Genomic DNA, 25668 nt, shown 5'->3' on the forward strand with positions numbered 1-25668 from the left:
CATTTCCAGGGTGCTGACCACTTTGCAGAAAACCACAAAAAAACAACTTGAAGTAAAAACGCAAATAATGACAAATAATAACAGAGTTGTTTTACATACAACCAAAGTTTTCTATAGTACATGTTTCCTTTGACAAGCTGCTCTTGTGTTTGGAAAAATACATGAATCAGCAGGGGATGACTCTTGCAAATAAAGGGAGATATATTTCATAAAATTGCTACCTAATCTTGAGCATTGGATAGTTGTGGTTTCACAAAGATAACAATTTCGATATAGCTAGAATATTTAATCTGCAATCATGTAATGTCCTTAAAATGCAAGAGCAGCTTAGATGATCCAAAGATCCTTCATGTATTGCAAAGATATTACAAGTTCCTTGAAATAACTCTGCTAGGCATTTTAAGCCTTTATCTTCTAGGTGGGCCCCCTCGTCCTCTTCCACGCCCTCTGCCTCTCCCTCTGCCACGTCCTCGTCCCCTTCCTCCACTTTGTCCAAATGCAGCCACTGTTTATAAAAAAAAATCAATCAACTTAGGATTAAAATTATTCATCTGCCAAATTTGTACATCAGGCTTGAAGAAAATAAAACTGTTGTCTTCAAACACTTTTGACATTAATGCTTATCACAAATAACCAGGCTGAAATCTGTTGCTTTATTTCTTGAACTTATGCCTACAAAAAACTGTTATATGGGATGCCTATCACTTTAACTGAAGAAGATTGCTTTCTTGTCCAGCTTGTGAACAGTTGTCACATACCTTCCAAAGAAAGCAACTATGCGCTGTATTTATGACTTCCTGTACCAATAAGATCCTTAACAACAAGCTAGTTAAAGGCATTGAGTCATGGTAAATAGGCCTTCTCTACAGGGGTCATTTGCTTTCGGCCTGATTGCTGTACTTTCAAGTGATATTGGGTCCCTTGTTGCCTACTTGGTATTGATGGAAGCTGTTTTGTAAATCAGTACAAAGTGAGTTTAAGTTGATCAGTGTCAAGCTCACTAATAGCATAGCATTACTCCTTTTATTGTGATTCAATGCCATTAATTTATTATCTTACATAACAATATTTAACATGATCAACATAAAATATTAGGGCTCTAAAAACAACTCTTACTTCCTCCAGGCTTTCCAGGCCTTCTCTCCTTTGCTGGATCTTCTACTAGCAGTGTATCCAATGGCAGACTTTCAGGAAGAATGAAATAGCGAATATTGTTTCCTCTAATACTCAATGTTTCCAGCTGCACAGGATCCTTTCCTTTCAATGTCATCTTCACTGCTTTTAAATGTGTGTTCATACTCATATCTATACCTAAATTGAAAAAAGCCACAACATACTGAAAAACCAATACAACCTGTTTCTTTTAGGAGCACATTTAAAACAGTGATTTTTTGTTTGTCCTGGTGACAAAATTTATCCTAAACATAGAGCAAGGCCTGCTTAACACAGACAAAAATGAAAATATTTTAGCAGAATCAGGGAACTAATGGACACAAGAACTGGCAATACATCGTACAAACAAGCAGACAACTGAAAGACAGATTTTAGGAACACAAACGAGACATTATCAATAAAAAAGTAGACAAGTTTGGTGTTGCAAAACACTTCTGCAGCCCAAAATATACCATCAATGACCTTACTATAACACCATTACTGCAACTCAATGACAAACCAGAGAGTGTTCGATGAGCCAAAGAGTAATACCTCACTGGCCTGGCAAACACTCTTACACTGAACAGCATGAACAGAACCACTGACTTTTAACCTTACAGTAACATGATCATTATTTGATATTACAGTACTTCATCCTCATTACATTTTCATTCCACCACCACAGCTCTCTCATTCACCATCCTTACTTCCTCCACTGATGACACCACTATCGCCTCTTTTAAATGTGTACATTTTTAGTCTGTATACTTTTGCTTTGATGAAGCCCTGTTTCCTGTTTTATACCTTTAGTTGCATAGAATAAAAAGCTTCAATTCATTGCTGTTTAAACAATTTTTGTCTCATTTGGGCTCCACACACTCTGTTGTCCATAAATAACAAACAAGCTAATGATTGCTTGAGCGAAAACTCAGTTTTTTGCTGCTCGAATCAGTAGGAGCAAACTAAAAGCTCAATCAATAGCTAAATTTCAAATTAGGTAAGCGGAGAAATTTAAGTTCAAGTGAAAAAGATGACAGGGCAGACCAAGATGGAGCTCACACTCACATTCCATCTCTAAAATGAGACGACTAAACTTTTCAGGAAAATACCCCAATATGCCTGTCTACATATCACACATTCACAAATGATCAATTATATCAAAATCCCACCAGTAATTGTTCCATGAACCACTGTTCCATTTTTCAGTTCAACTGTCACAGTCTCATGACTGAGTTTCATAAGAAATCTAAAATAAAACATAAAAACATTAGCATTGGTATAGTGGACTTAAACATACAAAAATGTTTAAGCAGGTGTTAATTTCACATTAAGAATAACAGTAAAAATAACATAACAAAATAATTATACAGTTTGGGGAAAAATATGCATTTTACACAAGTTTGCTCCAGAAAAATGTTCAAAAGATATCTTGTCAATATTTTTTTATTTATCTTGAATGGTAATACCTTGTAAACCAAACCTTTTTTATTTTGCTAATCCAATTAACCTTCTTATAATTAAAGAAAATTAATGCAAAATTTTTCCCCCACCAAATGGGGGTAAAAAATGCGGATGGGTGGGGAAAAAATAGGCACACACAAAAGAATGAATCCTAGATTTATGAAGAGCATTCATATAATACTTGATTTTCCATGCAATAATGTTAAGCAATAGTTTTGAACAGCTTCTAAGTGATTTTAAAGTTAAAAAGCATGAGGATGTCTGCTATTAAAAACTTCAGCATATGAAAATGAGGCTATGACTTAAAGGAGCTGTGTCATGGTGTTGTAAACAAACCAAATACACGGGACATTGTGCGTTTTTAGCCTGACTTGCACAATTGGATACATGGCTGATGATTCTCCGGTGCATTGATTAGCTCGATAAAGTGTATTTTCTGAGCGTATTTACCGAGCATAGAATGGACAATTGCTATATTTCAACATATGAACCAACTATCGAAACGAAAAATCTATGTTAATTTGGTCCAGGCTAGGGAAATGAAGCTTCATTCAATAATGGCGAAGATTTTCCGTTTGTCTAGGTGAATTTAGATGGAATTAGACATTCCACAACAAATGATCACTCAAAATTTGTCCAGCAAACATTAATAATGTTTTTCACTCATAATATTCATTGGTAAGGTAGGTTTTTTGGTGTCATCTTGGCCAATTTCTATAAACAGCCCCCTGCGAGTTGGGGTATCCTAGCCGTAAAAGTGACCTTTGTTTTTTTGTATTGCCATCCTTTATCCAAAGAAATATGGTGACAAGACTGAAGAAAGAGCTTTTACTATTTGTTTCCTTTCATAAAACATCAAAAAATGCAAAAGGTTTGCACAATGAGCACGGATACAAAAAACTGTTTAATTCCATACTGGTTTTCCTATTGAACGCAGGTTGTTTCACCCAAACAACTTTCGCAAACTGGCGTGTTGCCACATGGGATGTCCCTTGTGACACTGCCCCTTTAAGTGCCAAAAATACATTACAAACTCCTTTTTATATGAGCTTATGTAATATTTCATGATAATTTGTGCCTCTGTGACTCCAATACCAACATCAATCAAAACCAGGAGTGCATAATTTTTCCCCATGTGCTCAAAAATGGTTTGTCCAAAAAATATGCATGCCATGTAGACAAAACAAAAGATAGCAAGCAAATGTAATTATCAAAGGTTCAAAGGCTAATCCCTTAGAACAATTGAGAACACTAACTGATGCAACAATAAAACAAATGTTGATGATTCCTGACAAAACATTATATTGGGCCAATTTACAAGGAAAACATTAAATTCCCCTTTATTCAAGAATGCTTACAGAAGGGAAAGGCAGGTCATATTGACAGGCCTTCTCTAGGCTTTCTGGGAAACACAAGCAAAAGGGTTATAAGTGATTGGGCGTGGATGAAAAGGTGGTGCGTAATTTTTCCCCCACAGAGACACTTGCATATTTTTTGCCTAGATTGACTATACAACTTTAAAATATGTATTAAGTTCATATCATGTAAAATGACTAGGTTAGGCAAATTGCTGGTAAGTAAATGGGAAATTGCAGCACTTGCTCACAAGAGTTGAAGAGTATGTGTGGCACTTCAACTCAGATTTTACAAAGGAAACAACATATTTATCTCAAGCTATGCCGTCATTGAATTTTGCAGTACCAAAAACTAGATTGGTGATATAACTAACTTTCATAATAGAACTATAATAAATTCAATTGAGTCATGTATATGAGCGTTGTTGCTTGCAGCTCAAATGCTGAAATGCCTTTGTTTGCAGGCTGCATTAGGCCCTCACAATGGAAAAGCGATAGAATCGGCAAACTGAATACTCGCTTAAAAATGGAGTCATGAATAAAAAATAAAACAACATGGTTAAATACTTACTTAACGAGCTTCATCTTCAAACCTTGGATTCCAAAGATTTATGACGATTCCTCCCCGTTTTTCGGGGAAGCGGGAAAAATTGTAAGAAACGAGCGGTAAACGTTTGCCAAATGTGCGGCAATTATAGTTTAGTCTCGGTCTCAATCTCAATGCATTGAAAAGGAGAGGGGAGAGGAGTAGCCTGCGTGCAGACTCAAACGAGTCTGCACGCAGGCTAGGAGAGGAGAGGATGAACAATGGAGAATATTTTGTTTTAAAAAAGGGTTACTCAAACCATGCTCAAATCAATAAACAAAATTAAAAACTTTATTCCTCAATGAAAAATTCGAAAAATTTTAGGTACTAATATAAATAAAGCTGATATTTTTTTGTTCCTAATGAAAACAACCTCATGACCTATGAAATTATTTGGCTCAACCCGCCAGCCTGCTTTTGTGTATGCCGAATGCCAATTCTGGGAGCAGATTATTCTCATTATGTTTTGTTTTTTCAAGTACTGAATTGAAAATAGCATGATATTTGCTTTTCTTGTCCCCTGTACCCTCCCCTCCCCTCCTACCCCCAAGGCTCCAAATAAATTTCCTTCCAAAGGTTTTGGAAACGAACAATTAGGAAGATGTGTAGAAACTTTTTATCAGATAAAAAGTCGACAAAAAGGCCATGGATAGCTTAGTGGTTTGGGTCGCTGACTGCAGATATAAGGTTCTCGGATTCTAGTCCCTGGCATGACCAAACTTTCACCCAGAGTAAAGGGATTCGCGAGCTATTTCGACTATCATAGCTTCTCAGTGCCCTAAAACTTTATTTGGATGCTAGGTAGCAAATAAAAACTTACAAAAATGCAAAAAATAAACATCCTTTTCCGCTAGGCTTACGGAATTACTCAACGGAATTTGGCTTTGGCCAATTCTTTTAGTAATTCGTAGCTACGTTTAAGTTCAAAAAGCGAAAGTGCATTCATCTTTAAAGGCGTAAGAGAAATAGGGGCTGTAGCCCCATCTCCCCTCCACGTAGGCAAAATTATCAACTGTAAGGCCCATTCAGCCAATTTTATCTGAATGAAGTAACAATATTTGGTAAGAAATAGAACTAAGCACCCCTTCCACCCCTCCCTAAACGTTAAGCCTGCGCTAATACCCATATTCATCTTTGTGGCAACAAATTACACCCCCCCCCTCGAATACGCCCACATGGGCGCTTAGCTATTCAAGAGAGCCCCCACAGGGCAATAGCTACACAGTATTACTTCCTTTGACTGGAGGCCAAAAAGCAAAAAAAGTGACTTTTGTGATGATAAAAATTTATAATATTTGTTAGTTCTTTGTTAGATTTGTTAAAAAAATAATGTCGTTTTTACGTCGACCTTTGGGGAAAATACTAAACTTTGAAATAAGCCCACCCACTCGAATGAGCCCCCACCCAAAAATTCATTTTGCAAATAAGCCCCCGGGGGCTTATTCGAGGATTTACGGTAATTGAGAGAGACCCATATCACTCATTACCTTATTATCATCTCTCGAATTTTTCTAGTTTCAAACTCTTCTGCCCTCACACACGAAGCTTATCTCGAAAGCAATGGCTAGCAAATCCGTATCTTGGTAACTTAGCGGTTGTGATTTGGGAATTCCGCGAAACCACGACATTCAGGACAATGTTTAAAAAATTCATTATAAAAAGAGTCTTTCATTATCAAAATATCACGAACCGAAATCTTAGGTGAACCAAAGCCAATAGTAAAACTAAAAGGTTTGACAAAATTGAAAATTTACCAATAATTGCTCTAAGCTAGAGAAGTCAATTGCCTCTAATCGCTACTCTGTTATTTTTGTCTAAAATGTCTCTACGGCTTATTCAATGGCAACAGTTCGGTTTGAATTTTGAAAGGTGGACTAAATATGGTTATTTGATGGAATACCCTTCTCAATACTGTGTTGATTTCATCATCAAAGAAAGGTCGGTATAATTGATATGATAAAGAAGTACAATATATAGAATTGAATAGTAAATTAAATTTCAAACAAGTTATTCCTGTATGAATAGTCACTTTGACAAGGTTGAAATAGGATAGGATAAAGTCAAATAAAGAAAAACGAGTGCGAGCATTGTGAAACCTTTCGATAATTATAATTTTGTGAACCGATTAGGTACATATAGTCTAAACCGATCAATGGAAGTAAAAAAAGTTGAACGTAGCCTGAGATCAGGCTCTTGGGGCGGAGGAGAGTTTTCCCGGTCTCCATCCGAGCTTGATTTCAGGCTAAGTTGAAAGAAATGGTAAAAGGTGTGACCTTCTCTCATTTATAGCGTTATTTGATGATTTACAAAGATCCCTATTATTTGGGGTTCTTCAAGAGTCCCTATTCAGTTAAATGTGGCAGCGACTGTTTCTAGAGACAATTTTTGTGAAGTCCTCTAAACGTTTTCATGACTAGGTAGAAAGCATATTATGTTTGCATGATGGACAACATGAATATTTGTGCTGCATGTAACTAAGACGCATTCTAAGGTATCGCCAACGATGTTGCATTGACTTAATAATACATGCATTTTGAGGCTGACACCCAATTCAGGCGGTAGTTTGCGGGTGAAGAGGCTGCAGCTGCAGGCGGGGTGGCGGAATATCTGCACCTGGAAAAGTGTTGAAATTACATATATATACATCAGGATGTTATGCTTTGTTCCGAGAAGTAATCATTTGTACCTTTAACTTTCTTTGCATTATATTCTAAAGAATGATTTGAAATCATTTGATTGTATAAAAGTTTTTGCAATATTGAAAGCTTGATCCTGCAATTGCTTTCTTTTCACGCACTGGCTAAAATCATTTGTCTTGCATCCGTATTCAATCTGGTCAGTATAGTGTTTTAGGGCGAAGTAATGGCCACGTGCAAGCGAGTTGTGATTTTATTCCATCTGTTTGTACAAGAGGCCTTTCTAGCACGTTCCAAAGCATATTTCCCTTTTGATAGCCAACAAGCAGTGACGTAACGCAGTTTAAGGCACGTCAGTTCGATAACAAAGAGTCCCCGATCAAAAGGGGCCCCCAAGATATTTTCATGTCCATGTTTTTACGACTTTGCTCAAGTTCATTTCATTTCGAATACTCAAAAAGTTATTTCTTGTGTAGATAGAAGGAGTTCGTTTTTTCTTTTGGACTCCAGTGGTAATTCTTCTCTAGGCACGCAGTACTGATTGGACAATTATGCCGGTCATGTGCTTGCGTTATCCTTATTGGCCTATTCACAACTGGGTATGTAGTTTCCATCGTGTTCTTTCGGACACTAATTCTGACGTTTTATACTCTGAGGACTGTCAGAAGAAAAAGCTTTAAGAAGAAAAAGCTTTAAGTAGTTCGTTGTGAAATGTTTTACAAAGCCATTTCTAATAAGTTCTCTATTGAAGCGTGAAACTCAGAATCCCCTTTTAGGAGAACATTCCCCGCCTTCGAATGAAACCATGCTTATTGAATAACCACGTGGTGATGCTACTCTCTGTGATGAACATGGAAAAACATGTAGCTGCTGAAAAATGAGATACAAATATGCCCGCAGAGACTGAGCAATATTTTTACAATATTCTTAAAAATATGACGATTCGGATTTTGATATTCTCATGAAACAAATTCTTAAAAAAATCGTGTAACAATGATTATACCAGAATGACATTACAGCAGCGATCATCAAAGGAACATGGTGCATGATGAGCCAGTTGGTTGTTCTATTCTTTTGGAAATGCACTCATACTAAAAGTAATTTAAAATTGCTTATCTAGAGAAAGGCTTGAATAGGCATGCAGGTGTTTTTTAAGTACTCTTGTATACACTCTTGTATCCAAAGTTTTTGCAAGCCTTTCCCTCTCCCACCAAATATTGTTGAGTATTTGTCGTAAAAGAACAGCGATGGATAACAAAATCTGTAGAAGTTCATTGATTCACTTTTGCTGAAACTTCACATCTTATTTTTAAAGTTGTTTTAAACATAAACCTCAAGAAAGATGCCTCAAAAATGCTAAATAATATTTATAGTGGAGGTATCGGACAATTTTCTTGCACAAAGTGTTTGATGCCAAAAGTTGGCGATTTGTTGGTGGAATCGACTTAACACGCATGGAACTGGCATGGAAGTATTTTGCCGGCTTCATTACACCTTGGTTACCTACAGCACAAACTAGGTTTAAGAAACTTAAATGTGAGCGCTGTCGTGATATTTCAGAAAAGGTTTTCCCACGTCAGGCCCTTGATGTGTGCCATATTTTATTAATGATTGCATGGTGGTGAGGAAGGTTTTAATTTTAGGATTTAAGTTCAGAAATAAAGAATTTTATACTGGATTAGCATTTGTCAGAGTATTTCGAATTCTTTAATCCGACGTGGTTGCAACGCCTCTGAAATCAGACTTTCACAACAAAAAAGACCGAAAATTACCCTCGTTGTTTTCTGTCAAGACTGCAAGCACATTTTTTCTTTAAGTTTTCCAAATAGCGCTTGTAATTGTATTCACATCATATTATGCTCTCCTGGAGGAGCTTTTGACTCCGCAGAAATTTTTGCTACGGCCATTTTAAGTCAACTTGAACCTCAAAATTTTCATTCAAAGAATGATTAAAAAAGCTTAATTGGTGGAAATTCACATTTTTGCATTTTCATCAATAAGATATTGAGGAATCGAAAACAAACACCACAAATGGGCCAGATTCAGGGCACCAAACATTGAAATGCCATGCGTCAGTTTGTGGTCATACCTCGACATGTGTTTTAAGTGAGTTTTGCTTACAAATTCATAAAAAAGAACATTAAATTGTTCAGTTTTCTACCATATTTGATTAAGCATCATAAGTACACTGTAATCCATCTAGTCTTAATTCGGGTAAAAACAACAGCAAAAATCCGAATATTATAAACTGAAAGTTTATGCATAGTCAAATACTTTAATGTATACAGTTGCTAATGTTTTAATTTCATTTGATTATTAACTAGAATATATAAAAGCTTTCTGTCCATGTTAACGAAATAATACAGCAAATAGGAGCCATTTTGATTGATGTGTTGCATGTAATAAGAAAGGGTGTTTTAAGGGAAATATCGCGAGCATTTGAAAACGAAAGAAACATTGACGGGTTTTCTTGTTTGCAGTGACAAATACCTTCTCAGACAAGCTTCTGCTGAAAAATTGCCTAGCGGGAACAAATATGCAAAGAACCTTTAAGGTTAAATTAAGAAATTGCTGAAAGACAATGGGTATTGTAATTTCCAAATGTCTTAAGAAATTGGAATATTCAACTTCAAACTGTTTTTCTTATAGAAAAATGTGTAAAACAATGGACAGCCCCCCCCCCCCCAATATGAATTTTGTTCCGACGGCACTGATCGGTATTATTGTTTTTCAACTTTTTTGTCATTTCTCAATTTTAAGGCTCGCTTTCTCATAGAAATTTTCTACGGGTTTACATCGTGTACACGGGTGTACATCGTATACGGGAAAACGACGGGTGTACATCCGCTGTCTTAAGTAAATGAGAACAGGCTAGCGTAGGGTGATCTTTTTTAATACTGAAATAAAAAGCATGTTTTTAAGCAACGTCTAAAGCCTTGCTAGTCAAAAGTCAGTTGCAATCCAGTCAAAGGCCTAATACCACGATGAATAGCTAAATCAACAATGGGCATATGCTGTTAAATCTGGGTCATCGTGCTTGGCGTGCGTAAACTGGCGCTGGGAATGTGAATAAATAAGAACTTTGTCAAATTTAAGAATGCTTTTCAATCTGGGTCAAATAGGCAAATCTTCCATGTCCGCCTGCGGGGAGTGAAAATATTGAATACTTCAAAGCCAAAATTTCAGATAATCAAATGATTTTGTTAAAAAATAGCTTTCTCCTTGTAAGGGTTCGGCGTGGGAGACAGAATCTAATTAATTCTTACCATGTGAAAAAAGTAGATCATTGTTGCACACGTTCGGGAGAATTGTAATGATATAATTTGGAATCTAAATCTAGTTAGACAATTCAATAATTAAGTCACCATAACTTTGCTTGATGTCGTATTCAACCCTGGAAATGAAACAACTGGAAGGTGACTAGTATAAAAAGTTTTAAGGCCGTAATTTTGAATGAATTATTATAACATAACAAATAAGAGTTTAGATCTTGGAATCTAAACGTTCTGAGCAAAATTAGAACGCCCAGAAGCACTTTGGGAATGCTTAGGCCCTCTACAGAATTCCAATATTAAAAGCTATAAAAGCTTTAGCTAGTATTCTTGTGTTGGAAAATCAAGATTGAGTTCTTATCCATAAAAATTTAACCCCAAAGATACTTCATGTTTCTAAAGGGCGAGGCATCTCTGCTAGCAAAGTGCAAAAGACAAGGAAAGCCTCTTGAAAAAAGGTTTCTGACTGAGGGCATTAGAAGAATCACAATTTTATACGCTCTGACTTTGAAAATGGGTGGCCTCAAAAAGGTTAGACTACACATACATCCTGCCTGGTGTGTATCTGACAAAGTGTTTCTCGCAAATCAAATGTGTTCATGATTGTATGATTGAAATCAAATGCACAACCCATCAAATCATAGATTAATATTTTGGTCTTGTATCTTGAGCTAATTGAAGGGATTGACGTCCCTTCCTATAAGTAAGCTTGACTTTTGAAGCCTCTAGGCAACATGATTAGAACTGTAGATTGAGTAAGGAAACTCTTATTTTGATGTGCACATCATAGTTATAAAAATCTAATTTGTCCTAGTTTATTGGATCTGCGGTCTTCTTCAGATCTCGTTAATTATCATAAATAAACACTTTTTTAGCTGTTATTGTTAGCAGAGTTTCAATTTTTATTGTCAAGAAATATGGTAGAAATGTCACGTGAAAGAAGAGGCTTACTCACGTGCATGATTTTTAAGAAAGAAATTCAAACTACTTTTTCATTGGAAGGCATGATTTCTGGCACAAAGGAACAAAGAAGGCACAAAGGAAGACTTGAGACACTTCATTTCTTACTTCATTTGAAATCCAGGCATGGAAATCATATTGCCATCAGTGTCACGAGAACTATAAAAAAATTTTGTTGGGTAGTCTTAAATGTGTTTAAACGTGGTGTCTTCCTGTCTTCTTCATGTCCTTGTAGTAACGCTGTGACGTCATGTAGAATCGTTATACTTTATCTTAGTAATTCAATGTTGTAGTACACTTGGTGAGCAAAAGTATTGCACCACCCGCCACAAAATGGCAGCACCGCCGCTAACTTTTTATAGCAAACCGAAATTCAAATAGCTAAAGCAAGTTGATTTGCTACAATCCTTGCCAATAATAACTGGAACGCCTTCCCATTGCAGCATGCAAATAAACAAAGCAAGTCTAGAACTACCTTACCAGTATATCACTGATGCTTCAAAAATTTGGACCCCCTCCCCCGTACAATGTTGATTTATTTTCTCAATACCTTCACACAGCTTTCAGTGAAGAAATGTTCACCTTTAGGATCAAAACAGCTCAATTGAACAACATTGCAATGGGGGGTGAGGGGGGGAGGGGGGGTTTGAAAAAAAGCTTCAGCTTTGCCCAAGTGTTCCAAAAAAAGTTTCAAGGATTGTAATAGCTTCACAATGCAATATCGATCTTTGATAAGAAACAAAGGTCGATGCTGAGTACTCCAGTTTCTTAATGTTCTGGAAATTTCAATACTCACTGTTTCTTAAGAGTTTCTTAATTTTGATGTCATGAATGATGTTATGAAATGTTCGTGACCTTTTTTCACGTCAAGAGATTCGCTTCCGTTCTGACGCGGTATTTAGACGTGGAAAGTATTTTTATCCCTTGTGTCTTAAGTTCTAGGCCTTCAGCGCAATCTTGTTCTTGGATTTTACAAAATTTCGTTGTTCTCAGTTTTATTTTTTTTTCTGACTGTCCAGTACTCGTTTCTTATAGCCGGTTTCTTATAAAAAAAGAGTGTATTTATAAACTATGTTTGATACCGAATGCTGCAAATAAAATAGAACAAAATCATATCATACTAAAGTGCTATTTTCAAATTTCATTACCTTTAATTTGACAGAAACAGTTTTTGAATCCTATTATTGAAAGGTGTAGTTATTTAGCATTTGAAAAAATAATAATAATAATAAAAATAAGGAACAGTCATCTAAATGGCTTCGTTTGGGAAGCATGTTAAAGGCATGCAGGCACTATATTCCTGGCTTCTAAAAAAACATAGCACCTTGCTCAGGCTTCATCCATCAATTGGGTGTTTTCTGATCTTCCCTGAGAAATAATTTAGTCAATAAATCAGAAGGAGAATATGTTTGTCGAAGCTCATCAGCACCACAAATCACCGGAAAGAGGATTATATATTTAAAATCCAATTAATCAATGTTTCATTTTCAACTCATTGATTATTCTTTCAGTCATGAATTATTTATTTTTCTGTGCAATGTTGTGATTTTGCGAAAACCAAAACAAGCTTAAAAAAACTATTACAATCCGCCCCCTCTTTGCGAATGATGAGTTTGACCTGTGTCTCGAGACCAAAGAACCAGATGTTCTATTTGCGTGTAATCAATTGCTGCTACAGTTGAAAAACCTGAATAAAGAAAGAGGCTTTATGAAGAATCGTGGTCGAGCCTGAGGGCTACTAACGTGCTCTGATTTTCTTTCTAGAAGATATTCTGCAGCTTTCAACATTTGTTTTAAAAGTAAGTAGAAATAAAGGGTTTAAATCCATGTTAATGTATCTATACATATATTAACTGCTAAACAATCTTTTTTTAATAAGCCTATACATCAAATTTTCTCCAGCTTCAATATTCTTAAGAAATTTTAGCTTTGAGCCTGAATATAGTCTTTATGTACACTCATCTTTTTTATAAAAAAACGAAGGTCGATGTTAGGTACTTCAGTTTTTAGACATTTCAATACTCATTGTTTCTTATGTGTTTCTTAATTATGATGTCATGAACGATGTTATGAAATATTTGTGACTTTTTTATCATGTCAAGAGATTCGCTTCCGTTATGATGCTGTATTAAGATGCGGAAGGTATATTTTTATTTCTTGTGTCTTAAGTTCTAGGCCAACAGGGCAATCATGTTCTTGGATTTTACAAAATTTCTTAGTTCCCAGTTTTATAGCGATTTAAAAGTTTCTTAAGTTTTGGGTTTCGAGAACTGAAGTTTCTTAATTCCTTACGACTGTCCAGTACTCGTTTTGTGTAGCCAATGTCTTATAAAAAATTAGTGTATTCTAATTTTTTCAAATCTCATATGGCTTTATGGGAATATAGCACTTAAACGTATTTAATTGTTTTACTCGTGAATAAAATACCAACAAAATGAAGGGCAAAAAGCTCCCTCAGAAATCATGCCCTAGACATCAGAAAATCAGTCATGAGGCTACGTTCCCACATCATCAAGAGCGAATTGGGCCGTTGGTGCATCGACGCAAATCGCTAAACCTACCACTGATTTAAACAGGTAGCGGTTACTTTAGAATTTTCCATAATAACCCCCAAATTTAATTGATAAAGGGGAGGGAATGGACAAGAAAAGACTCTTTTTCCCCACTAACAGCCGATGCACCAGTCCTACCAAATAGCATCCAAATAAATGCTAACAGGATAAAGGAATGCCTAAAGGTACAAACAATTTTATTAAAGGCATCAAGAGAAAAAAAGAGGGAGGGAGGGCCGGGAAAAGGAACAGCACACTCTATTCGTCGCCTTTCACCAAGCAAAATGAAACCATAAATGTTGCCCTAGCATTACTAAACAAAACCCCCGGAGGCCAAGACTACTTCTCATTCGCAAAACCAATAAACGAGTAACGCAAATGCGAACCACGAGAAAGCGTGGCACATGAGACCAAAAATATGAATAACAGTCAATAATCAACTCAAGAGTAACAGCCAATGCAAAAGCCCCTCGTTAAATTAACTCTGATTAAATTTCATTTAATCATAATTTTGAAAAATGAGAAAGTTATGTCAATTTTGCGATTCCATGTTCTAAACTTCCAAAACAGGAAACTGCTGAAAAACGAGACATAAATATGCGAGCTGAGGCTGAGCAATACTCTTTAATTATTCCTAAAATTTGAATGATTCTGAGCCAGAAAAATTCTTGTGACCTATATCCTCATAAAAGTGAAAGAGCGTAGCAGGTATGTTGCGTCTATTTTTGATCTGGAAATATAACGCAAGTCTTGTAAACGCATTGAGTTATGCGAAATCAATCTAAAAAAGGCACACAGATTTTGAAATTTTTGGTGATTTTGTAATTAAAAGATTCTTAAAGGCATTTAAACCAACTGCTAAAGAGCTACTTTTTAGAAACCAGAAAACACAAGAAAACATAAAGCAGATCACCTAATCGGTCGGAAAGAGATCTCATTTTTATCATCAGCATGTTTACTATGGGACGATTCATATTTTTTATTAAGTATGTATTCTGCAGACTTAGGTCTCGATCTTTTATAGACGGCTTCTTGAAATAGAAATTCATGTTAACGACACAGATTTCTTCTAAACCTTACCAACAGCTATTAAAAGTACAAAGTGTAATTAAAGAGGCTGGAAAAGATCAGGGAAAATTTAGATGCTTTGAAAAGTTTTGTCCCTTTTCCCCAAATGCTAAAAGGTATACTGTAATGAAGTTTATGATTATGATAATGTTTATGCTTTTCTCCGATAGGGTATTTTATAAATGTAAGTTGTAAAATTTAGTCTTGTTAATTGACTAAAGACGAATCTCGATTGCTAGAGTCACCATGCATATATTCCGTGCATTAAATTTCGAGAATAGCTTTGTTATAGCTGCTTTTTAGTTATTTCCTGTATCAAAATACTGTACCACTTTCACGGAATATAAAGAGGCTGTACCACTTTCACGGAGCTGGCAGATGGGCTTGAGCGGAACGATATTGCTCGCCAGGCATGGTTGTATGTTTGTAACAAAAACCCGAGGTTCTTAGATTTTCCTAGCCCAGATTTTCCAAGCTTGTTAAAAGCAAGTTTACTTTCGAGGTTCTTAGATTTTCCGGGCCTATTTTAGGATTGGTCTTAACGCTGCAGCACCAATAGAACGTGGATAGATCCCACCTGAACTCAGCTTTGCAAATAACATACCATTAAGTGCCATATACTGTACATAGTTTTTATAAAAAGATTTTGCTTGATCAAAGATCATACCCGAGAGAGTAGTTAATCAACAAGGATTTTCGCAATTGTTCTATTTGCAGTTAATTAAGGGTTTAAGGAAATAGCCATAAGGTTTCTTTGCATAAATCTGAAAAGATGTAACAAGCCGGGCTAATTCAGGATATCAGGTGCACTTGCAATTTCTTTTTCGTTTGTATATATTCTATATCTTTGCTGCGTTTGATTCCTTTAGCTGGAAATACTCATATCTGGCGATAACATTTTCAAAGAAGGGGTGGTCAAAATCCTGAAACTTTTCACTTCTCTCAATTTGATTGGTTCAAACCGATGGGGACTCCCGCTTTGGCGATTCCTTTCGAAGCCAATCGAAATTTGACGCCCTATGCTATCATTTTACTTGTCTGTTTTTTTTCGAAAAGTATGAAATGGAGATTTCGTACCTGCGTATTTCCTATATCCGCTGAAAAATAAGACATCAATGCTAGCTAAGGCTTTGCAAAATTCCTATGATTACAAATTGCATGACCCTGAACCTGAATATTTTTATAAATACAATTTTTATCAGTCGATTAAGATACAATTTTTATCAATTTTGATAAGGATGGAAAAATTTTGTATTTTGTATGTTTGGATATCATTACATAAGAGAATAGGATGTAGCATTCTCGCAAAATTTTCCTTAATTAAATTTTAAAATTTGTGGTTTCTAAATGAAGCCCGGCCACGAAAAGAAAGTTAATGGAAGTCATGTGATGTCTTTGAATTCACCAAAGCAAGTTGGCAAAACACATGGTTGCCGTTTCATCAATTCTTTTTAGACCATTCCATTTGGAAAAGTTTTCAATTGTATTGATTTTGTCTATGAATTCGCTCAACTTTCAGAAAAATAACTGCAATTAAATTGTACAGCACCTGCGCTACTTGCAAAACCCAAAATTGCTGATTCAAAAAAATTGATGAAGAAGTAAAACTGGTTGGAAGGAAAGGATATTCCGTGGTGTATAGAGATGTTTATGCTGAACACTTCACAGCTTCAGGTAAGCTTTCCTGCTTGTTGTGTATATCTGTCGTATTGCTCATTCAAAAGAGCCTACCTCTTTAACTGGTATCTGGGTGCATCGATTTCTATTATCACATTTTTTGTTTTTAATACCAAGTACATCATTCAAAGAGTTGCTTTCTGGTTATCAAATGCTTTTATTCTATACTTTATAGTTAATGCGATGAAATATTTAATCGCCTGTTTAAGATTTTTTTTGGAACAATTGTCGCCCTAACAGGATTGTATCAATGGGTGAAAAGACTTTCTAAAATATTGAAAATATATTATCTTTCCAACCCTTTAAACACTCCAAACTGATTTATTTTGCTACTTTTTCAACGTGTTTCTTGAAACTTGAATTTACTGCTTTCATTATCGCTGCATTTCACAAAAGCAACCTGTTCCTTTAATTGATAGATTTTCGTGGCGCAATTTCTTCATAATGTTTTAAACGAAATTTTGAAATTCCTTCTGATTTTCAACAAAATCTGGTATTTTCTAAACTTCATATTTTTTCATGAGAATTTTTTAGATAAATGGTATTGCTTTAGGTATCTAAGGGGATCCTCCCATTTTATAGTGGAATTTCCTATTGTGGGTTTTTTAATAACGTTTATAGTTTTATTGTTTGCCATAGCATTTACTCGAAGCTTAATAAAATTCTTAATCGTATAAAGCAGAATTACTTCAGATATACATCAAGAGATTCTATAGTTGTCAATTTACAGCGAAAGTATAGACAGTGGATTTTTACATGATTAAATAATTTGTCAGATTGGTAAATATTGTTATGTCTATTTTGAAGGAAATTGTGAATACAAAATTGAATATGAGAAAAGCTTATTAATGGTGAATTATTTTTAAGGATAACTTAAGAAAAACTGGGAGGGAGAACACAGGTACCTACTTAACTAAAAAAACTTTTCCTTATGATAATTTTTTCCTTATGATAAATATTTTCTTAGTTACACTAATATTGTCTGTCGTACACCATTAATAGCACAAATGTAGGGACAGGCTTGGAGGCAATCAAAATTTAGCAGTACTTTAAAATTGGCATAATAGGGGCTGCTAGAAGTTTTTACAGCAAAGATTCAATAAAACTGATAACAAAAACCGGCATTATAAATGGATATTGGACGGCTATTATATCGTATTGTCTGGTTTGCTTTTCGATGATTTTGAGCCTTAAAAACTTTTTTCGATGCTTCGAAGTTCAGGCATCTTTTGACTTCACAGGTACTAGGGTACTAGCTGTTCCAAAAACCATCAGGGCTGTGGCAGTTTGTGATTGATAAGTCTCTAGGGTTGATTTTCAATGTACTTTCTTATAGGTCAGTTTGTTTGTTAACAAGAAGGATTGTTAGCAATCGGGATAGAGCAGGATTTGCGGCATAGGGGCATGCAGGGTTTCAGCCCCCAAGATATTAGCTAGCACCCACGTCGGCAGCAAATCTGTTCTGACTTTCCCAATACCGTCGGTACTTGATGGACGTTGTACCCTTACTGACCTTCACAGGATGTCAGAATGACATCAAAAAATTGATGGGCGAAAAAAAATTCTATTTGAGGAACATCACCTAAATGCATCCCATTTTATATTTTTCTATCGGCAGTTTGATGATACATCTCTGATCGGCAATTACTTCGAATATTACCGTCAACACCTTGAATGGTACTCTCTAGCGCCACCCGTGGCACTTTTGATGCTTATGTTTTCATATTCTAGCTAGCTAGCTTATTCTAACAAATACGCAACAGAACTCTTAAAGTCACGATCAACAGGAAAATTTGTGTAACAGCAAAAACATCCACCGGACATGTCTTACTGAAGTTTGGAATAGCGGACACTTCAAGATTACAAATCATCTGCATAATCTGAAATTCATTGTTCTCGTTCACGTCTTACTGAAAAAAAAGTGATCCCCTCCAAAAATTGGTCATTCCCTCTCTATAGGGAGTAGATTTTGTTTAAGATGTCATATTGATATTTCACTGTATTTTTAAAAGTTATTCGCAGAATTAGAGCCATTTTACCGATTTGACAAAGCAATGTTATTGCGTTGCGTACCTTCTCAAATTTTTTTGTCTCTAGTTCCCAGGTCATAATATCGCATGCGCTTGGATCCATAAATTTGTCTGACATCATATATATCAAAAGACTTCTTTGGTCATAAGAAATTTTTCTTTGTTCCATATGTTGGATTGTAAGAACAATGATATATTTTATATTATTAGATGGTAAATTTAAGTTGTTTCAAACCCCTCCCAATAAGGAACTCTTTTTAGGGATTACGTAATCTATTTGCCTCGTTTTCACGCGACCGCGTGTTTGTAAAAAGTGGATGGCCTATGCCAAAAAGATGAATTAAAATTGATGTCGAAAGTTCTGCGTTTTGCTAAACCGAGTGTCTTACACATAATTAATTGATTCTGCTATTCAGTTGTTTACCTTGATAAAAAAAGCGTTCGTAAAAACAGATTTTGTCACGTTACGAAAAAAGCTTGGTTTTCAAGCTGCGACGGAAAAAACTATAACACGCAAAAAACTGAAAGCGGCTTCGCTGAGTTCGAATTTCTGACCACAACTCTCGCAGTTCTTCATAAACCGGATTGTCAAACGCATTGCATGTGTCCTCATTAGTTTCTTGCTCTGTGAATAATGCATGAAGCCATTTTCTTTTTCGAATGATTCCGCTATGTGATTTATGAATCTTGGTTCACCCAAGTTAATGCTAATAAATATTGCAGATCCAGGATTTCGAGCTGCAAAAATCTACTCAAGATATTACTGAAATTAAAACTTTATTTCCCAATACGTTGTTTTCTTTTGTTAGATAACAAGATATATAATTTGGTATTTTATTCAATGATGATAGACATATAGCTGTATTAAGCCTTGGCCAAACTGGGCAACATTGTTGCCCGACAAAGTTGCTCGAAATTTTGTTAATTTTTTCGTCGCCGAAACATGGTGGCCAAACTGGGCAACATTGTCGTGCAGCATCTTTTGATGATGTTGTCAAAACAGCGTGCCAAATATTATCTGATATCTGATTTTCCGCGCCATATTTGATTTGAGCCAAAATTTGGATAATAATGGCAGATAGAAAGCAAGCTGCAGCTACTGGAAGCTGTTTTGACATCACAACACCTTTGTTGCTTAGCACTCTATGGTCGAGCACGCTGGTAGCATTTGGCCGATTTGTTTTTTCAAAGAGCTTGCATTTGGACTTGTTTCAGACGAGACTTTTTATTCTTCCTAAACTATTCTTCTACTCCATGGTTTTCTTCCCACTCGGTACAATCAACTTGAAAGCTTAAATTCTGACAGGCCATTTTATTTGAATCGAGTAGAGTATACTGTTTTGCAATACATCACTGTGCAATTTGGTTTTTCAGATGGGAAATTAAAGTGAATTGTTGCCCGACAATGTGGCCAAACTGGACAACATAGAGCTGAGCAACAAATGTTGCCGAAAAATGTTTGAGCATGTTCAAACATTCGAGCAACAAATTTCTTGATGAATTTGTCGGCCGACACGGTGGCCAAACTGGACAACATTTGAGCAACATTAGGAATTTGAGAATGTTGCCCGACAATGTTGCCCAGTTTGGCCAAGGCTTTACGTTTCTAAAGGAATATTTATTCATTGGGTAGAAATATCTCCCCAAAAGAAAACGATTTATACAACAGTTCGATTTGAAAATATCGTTCTTAATGGGCAATTTTCAATTTTGGAATGAATCGTTCAATTTTTGAGCGTTGACTTGACACTGGAACAAGTACGAAGAACGAGACAGGATGATTTCGTTCAGTTTTATTTAGAAGCTACATAAACGTTAAGCGGAACCAGGCCATTGGTCACGCAAATCTTTTCTTGAAGCTAATTTTATTATGGGGGTAGCAGAGAGACCTTTTCGATGGGATGACAGGGACACCTCCTTGGTTATCTACATTTGCCTGGCGAACAGAAAATATTATTGTCAAGTGAATTGCTACATATCTAGTCTAAAAACTGTTAAATGCGGTGTTCCTCAGGGCTCATGATTGAGGCCTTTGTTCTTCACCCGGTATGTCAATAGTTTTGAGCAGCACCTCAAAAAATGAGCCTCAGATATGTTTGCAGATGACGCCATTGTCATCTGCTCAGATAAAGATATGGACGAACTCTGCAATGATAAAAAATTTGAGATTGACAATATTGGAGATTGGTTACTATGCAATTTTCTTAGTTTTAGCACTGATAAAACAGAACATGTTGCTATTGGTCACGAATGGCAAACTAACAGTATTTTGGTCAGTTAGATTTGAACACAAATTGAGGGTCAATCAAATTGGTCCAGAAATCAAATACCTCTAAATTACAGTGGACAAAAACCACTGCTTGGGATCTCTACGAATTTCCATTTGTATCAAAATTTGCAGCAACATCACAGAATGAAAGCTTTTTGGGTCTGGCAACCAGTATAACAATCTAAAAATAGAACTTGGGAGTATTTCTCAGGTGGGGTCTGCATTTTATCTTTTTCAGCCCTCAAAACTACCACTGTGTTCAGACACAATGCTATCCTATTTTGCATAACTCTCTCAAAATCTGAGACTAACAAACCAGGTGTATCAATTTTGATTTACAGAAAATTTCATTTTTAGCAACATGAACTGCGTATGCTCAGTGGCATGGCAAGGCACGTCTCACTTCGTGTTGAATGCAATCGTTACTCTGAGGAGCTGAGCGCGTTCTTAAAAGACAAGGATAGCTTGTTGGTAGACGTTGTGAAGGCGCTGAAAAGAATAACCAATGAATGGCGGTCTTGGAATCACAAGTTATTTGGAGGACTGAGTCCAAAAGCTTACGTCGCTTCCGTTGATCAGGTCAGTTTTTCAGCGAATGAGGTGGGATATCCTATTCCTACCTCAGTGGTAGACTATTCAACCCCAGTATATCTTTTGACACAAAATCATTAAACTCTGTTATATAAAGACAGTGAAAGATCTCAATTTTGCCAATGGGTATTGTGTTTAACAGGGTTGTGTCTTTTCACTTGTGTGTTTAACACTTCCTCGTGTGATTTTTTTACTGGGTTTAACCGATTTTGGCAGAAAGTCAGAAAATTAAACACTATGCTATTCCTAAACATGCCATCCCTTTTATCTTTACCTATAATTTGAGGTAGAATATTACTGTTTTGATCAATAAGAACTGTATTTTTTTAGATTTTTGAATTGCTAGAATGGACAGAAAAGACTTACCCAAACATACATCAAATTGAGAGTGGTTCCAAAAGCCACTGGAAGTTTTGCGTTGACACCCTCAAAAGATACATAACAATACACGCGCAGATGCAAAGGTTTTACTCAAAATTCGTGCTTAATATTTATTCTCCACTCACTGTATACTATAAAAACAAGAGCAGCCGAAAAACTATTGCAGCGCTGAGGAAAACTCTGAACAACTGGAGCATCTTGCAGCAGACTGGTGCCATGATCAACGAAAGTTGCTTTACAGAAGAAAGCATTCAGTTCTTCATGGAAATAATGTACCATTCTGGGTGCAGAGATTTCTATCTTGTTCTCCGGCTTATCCCTGATTTATGCATGAAAGCAGCCGAATGCGTGCATACAGTCAAAGTTTTGCTTGATGCCAATGAAAGCGATGGGTTCTCAAGGGAACGAGCATATATATTTGAGGTAATCAAAATTTAATCTTTTGGGAATCTTAACTGATATACCGTGGAGATTTTTGGCAGAGTCAGGAAAATATTACGGTCGCACGGCTACTGACCGGAGGAAGGTTCACTAAAACACAACCAATGCCACTTCAAAAAAAAACAAACAATCGAAAAAGAATCAAAACAAACAAATTTTTCACAAAAGAATGAGATAATGTAATTTATTTCATTTTTGCACTTGAAGATTTTTCTCGTGGTATATTGAAATTAAAGATCTTTGCAAAATTGAAAACTGCTAATAATGCAATAGATTGTCATTCTAATAACAACCATGATTCATTTATAATTTTCACTTAAGAAGGGGGGGTTGGGGGTGGGTTTACATGGCAGCTAGGGTCAATCCAGAATTTTGCTCCACAAAATACAAACGCTTTCTGTCTATTACTTCTCTTTGTCAAGCATTAACCCTGAAGCAAGTTGGGAAATGTGTTTCAAGGGCAAAGTAAATATTTATCACAAAGGGGTTTCGCGAAAACGTTTTTTGGCTTTACATGAACGTGACGTTGTACCCTGGCCCTCTTGTTGACCGCGGCCTTTAGAATGATAGTATCAAATCATTTAAAACCTTACTTAGACTTATAGCATTGCGAGAGAAACTCTACTTAACCAGTTTGAGAGATAATCAGGCACAAAACTTTAAGCAAGCCCTAACACAATGGCTAATATCACACTTTGTAATTTTAACTCTCTGGCAATAAGTAATTTTAGCTCTTTAGTCAAACCTTCTCTTGCCGCATTGTAGCCACTTCTTGATATTTTTGTCAACATAATTTATCGAAATGAAGACCCATTTTATTAAAGAAAGAAAATCTTATTAAAGAAATGTATTTGAAGAAGCCTTTTGAGCAGGACACTTGGCTTGAATTGGCTAAATTTTGTACATCCCAAGTCCATAAGCTCCACAGTGGGATTCCTTTATTGCCCATCTTGCTACGATTCGATCTAGTTTTGATGACCATTGCCCAGTCTTGATTACGTTCAACGACACTGGTTTTCCCAGAAGCATTTGAATACACTGTGAGCCGTTTCAATAAGATAGTTAATGTTTATAGAAGAACAGGATATGCCAGCATCATCGGTATACATCGATTCTTTGCAGTTTTCCAAGGAAAATGACAGATAGTTACGATAGATTAGGAAGAGTGGAGGACCTAAGCAAGAGCCTTGTAAAACGCCATTGAATTGAAGATAATGTTGATTTCAGGTTGTACTCCTTTTAACCATGATGCACTTGTAACTGACGCCCAAATTCAGTTATATCATAAAAAATTTACAATCATAATCTTTCACCGTCTCTTCGTTTCTTCCTTTATCAATGTATACAAAAAGTAACCAAAGTTTATTTTCTCTGGTGTTTTGCATAGCTCTTGTCAGAAATAAATTATCGTGTTATTATCATCTATTTTAGCACTCATCAAAAAATTAATACGATTTTTCAGCTTGTTTTCCTTAATCTCATCTTTTCATCATCCTTGGATATATTTTACACGGAATCAATGTACTTTATACATTTTACTGATCTAAACTGCTTACGTTTTATTCTACACACAGGTATGGCGACCAATACAACACTTTGACATTCAAACACGTTGGGAGAAAAAACTTTCTGAGCTCTCTACAGAAAATGAGGTTGTTGAAGAGCATATGAACAAGTACAATTTGCAACAGAAAACCATTTCCGAAAGTTTGCAAGAAACACGCGAGAAAGTCAGGGGAATAAATGAAAAGGTCGATGAAACAGCGCTGAGCAAAACAAAAATCGAGGAACGCATCAACGACTTATGTACGGGTCTGGCTTATTATAAATTTAAGGCAAAAGAATTAAAACGATGTATTTCTAGGAATCTGAATAAAAGGTTTATAAGTACTCGGACATTGATAAGTACGGAAGATACAAGAAAAGATCGTTGGGCATCCACTGTATCAAATAATTCTACTCAGGAATCAACCACGAGATACTCGTGTTTGCGTGATCTTCCATCTTCGAACACAGTCGACAGCTTGAGGCTAGAGTTGATATCAGCTGAATGCGAGGCTGGTAGAATTCAAGAACTTCTCACCTCGGCTCGCAATGAACTATTCAAGATTGAAACGGAGCTTAAGTATGAAGAAGAGGAGCAAAGCAAATTGAGAAGGCTGGAAGATCTTTTAGAGCAAGAAAAAATGGAGTTAGAAGCGAAAGTGGCTGATATCGAGATGAAAGATAGAGTGCTGAAAGGATACATGTCTAGGATAAAGAAAAATGTAAAAAAAACTGAAAATAAACTGCCACCTATCGCTGTGACCTCATCGAAAACAGAAGAGGAACGAAAAGTGAAATATGAAGCGGAGACGTGATCTTTAGTTCATTGTAAGTGTTACATGGAGGTGGGCCAGCTGGCTTACTGAGCTACAATCCCGGACAAAAATAGTTAAGAATTTTCAAGAAAACTCTTTGTTTTCTCATTCTTTTGAAAAATAGCTTGCCCCTCCTCCAATTCAATGTTGAATGCATGATTTTGTAGCAAAAATGATAGAACTACAAATCCAACATTGCTTGGAGGAAAGGGGAGATTAGAATTTACAGGAGCAAGGTAAAGTAGAAAATCACAAAAATTGCATTTTGTCTCAACGTTTTTGCCCGGAATTGTAATTTGTCTTAGCTTGTCTTAATAGGATCCAGCAAAACAATAAAATGTATTGTGTATTAGCCTTTCGTTTACACGAATTCAGAGCGATTCGGTTAGGCGAGATCTGTTTGAAATGGAAAGGAGTATCGGTGCAATGTGAATGCAATATTTTGCTTTGTATCAGTTGTATACACAGACAGAAAGAATGCCGCGATTGACAGGGGTTGAAGCTTCAAGTGTAGACAATAAATGAATCATCCCAACAGGGCGAGCTAGCTTGGTTAATTCTGCAGAGCCACCTCCATGTAAACAGGCCTAAGATGATTACTGTGGCCTGTCTGCACAAAATAGTTAGAAAATGCTCTATTGATAACACGGAATTGCTTACGTTCACAAATAACAGTCCCACTTCCCCATTATACATTCTATAACCTGTTTGCACAGAGAAAGGATTGTATTCTAATAGATTAAGCCAGCAAATGACGAAAAGATATGGTCAAAAATAGTATTTCTTGCATTGTGGGCCTGTTATGACGTATAAGTACTATATACAATATACCAATGTTTAAAATATGTGATTGAGCTGTTTGATGACGTAATAAAGC

The 25668-nt window shown here is 36.0% G+C and overlaps 2 protein-coding genes across 3 annotated transcripts; one reads left to right on the top strand and one right to left on the bottom strand.

Annotated features, from left to right (window-relative positions):
- Positions 1–53: 53 nt before the first annotated feature.
- LOC135690886 (small nuclear ribonucleoprotein Sm D1) lies at positions 54–4695 on the bottom strand. 2 transcript variants are annotated; one of them, XM_065208573.2, is made up of 4 exons: positions 4540–4695; positions 2322–2398; positions 1117–1311; positions 54–505 (listed from the first exon to the last, which is right to left on the bottom strand). In XM_065208573.2, the coding sequence occupies exons 1-4, from the start codon at positions 4551–4553 to the stop codon at positions 408–410; spliced, it is 384 nt and encodes a 127-aa protein (XP_065064645.1). In that variant the 5' UTR covers positions 4554–4695; the 3' UTR covers positions 54–407. The 2 variants fall into 2 exon arrangements, with proteins under 2 accessions (XP_065064645.1, XP_088971364.1); XM_089115238.1 differs by lacking the exon at positions 4540–4695 and having other exon boundaries at positions 2322–2427.
- An 8368-nt stretch (positions 4696–13063) lies between these two features.
- On the top strand, positions 13064–25639 carry LOC135690845 (uncharacterized). The gene is made up of 5 exons (XM_065208523.2): positions 13064–13221; positions 16562–16716; positions 21376–21597; positions 21940–22413; positions 24006–25639. Exons 2-5 carry the CDS (start codon positions 16687–16689, stop codon positions 24789–24791), a joined length of 1512 nt encoding a protein of 503 aa, XP_065064595.2. The 5' UTR covers positions 13064–13221; positions 16562–16686; the 3' UTR covers positions 24792–25639.
- The last annotated feature ends 29 nt before the right edge of the window (positions 25640–25668 follow it).

Source organism: Rhopilema esculentum, chromosome 4, assembly GCF_057945365.1.
Source record: "Rhopilema esculentum isolate cy_ngs chromosome 4, ASM5794536v1, whole genome shotgun sequence".
NCBI lineage: Eukaryota > Metazoa > Cnidaria > Scyphozoa > Rhizostomeae > Rhizostomatidae > Rhopilema > Rhopilema esculentum.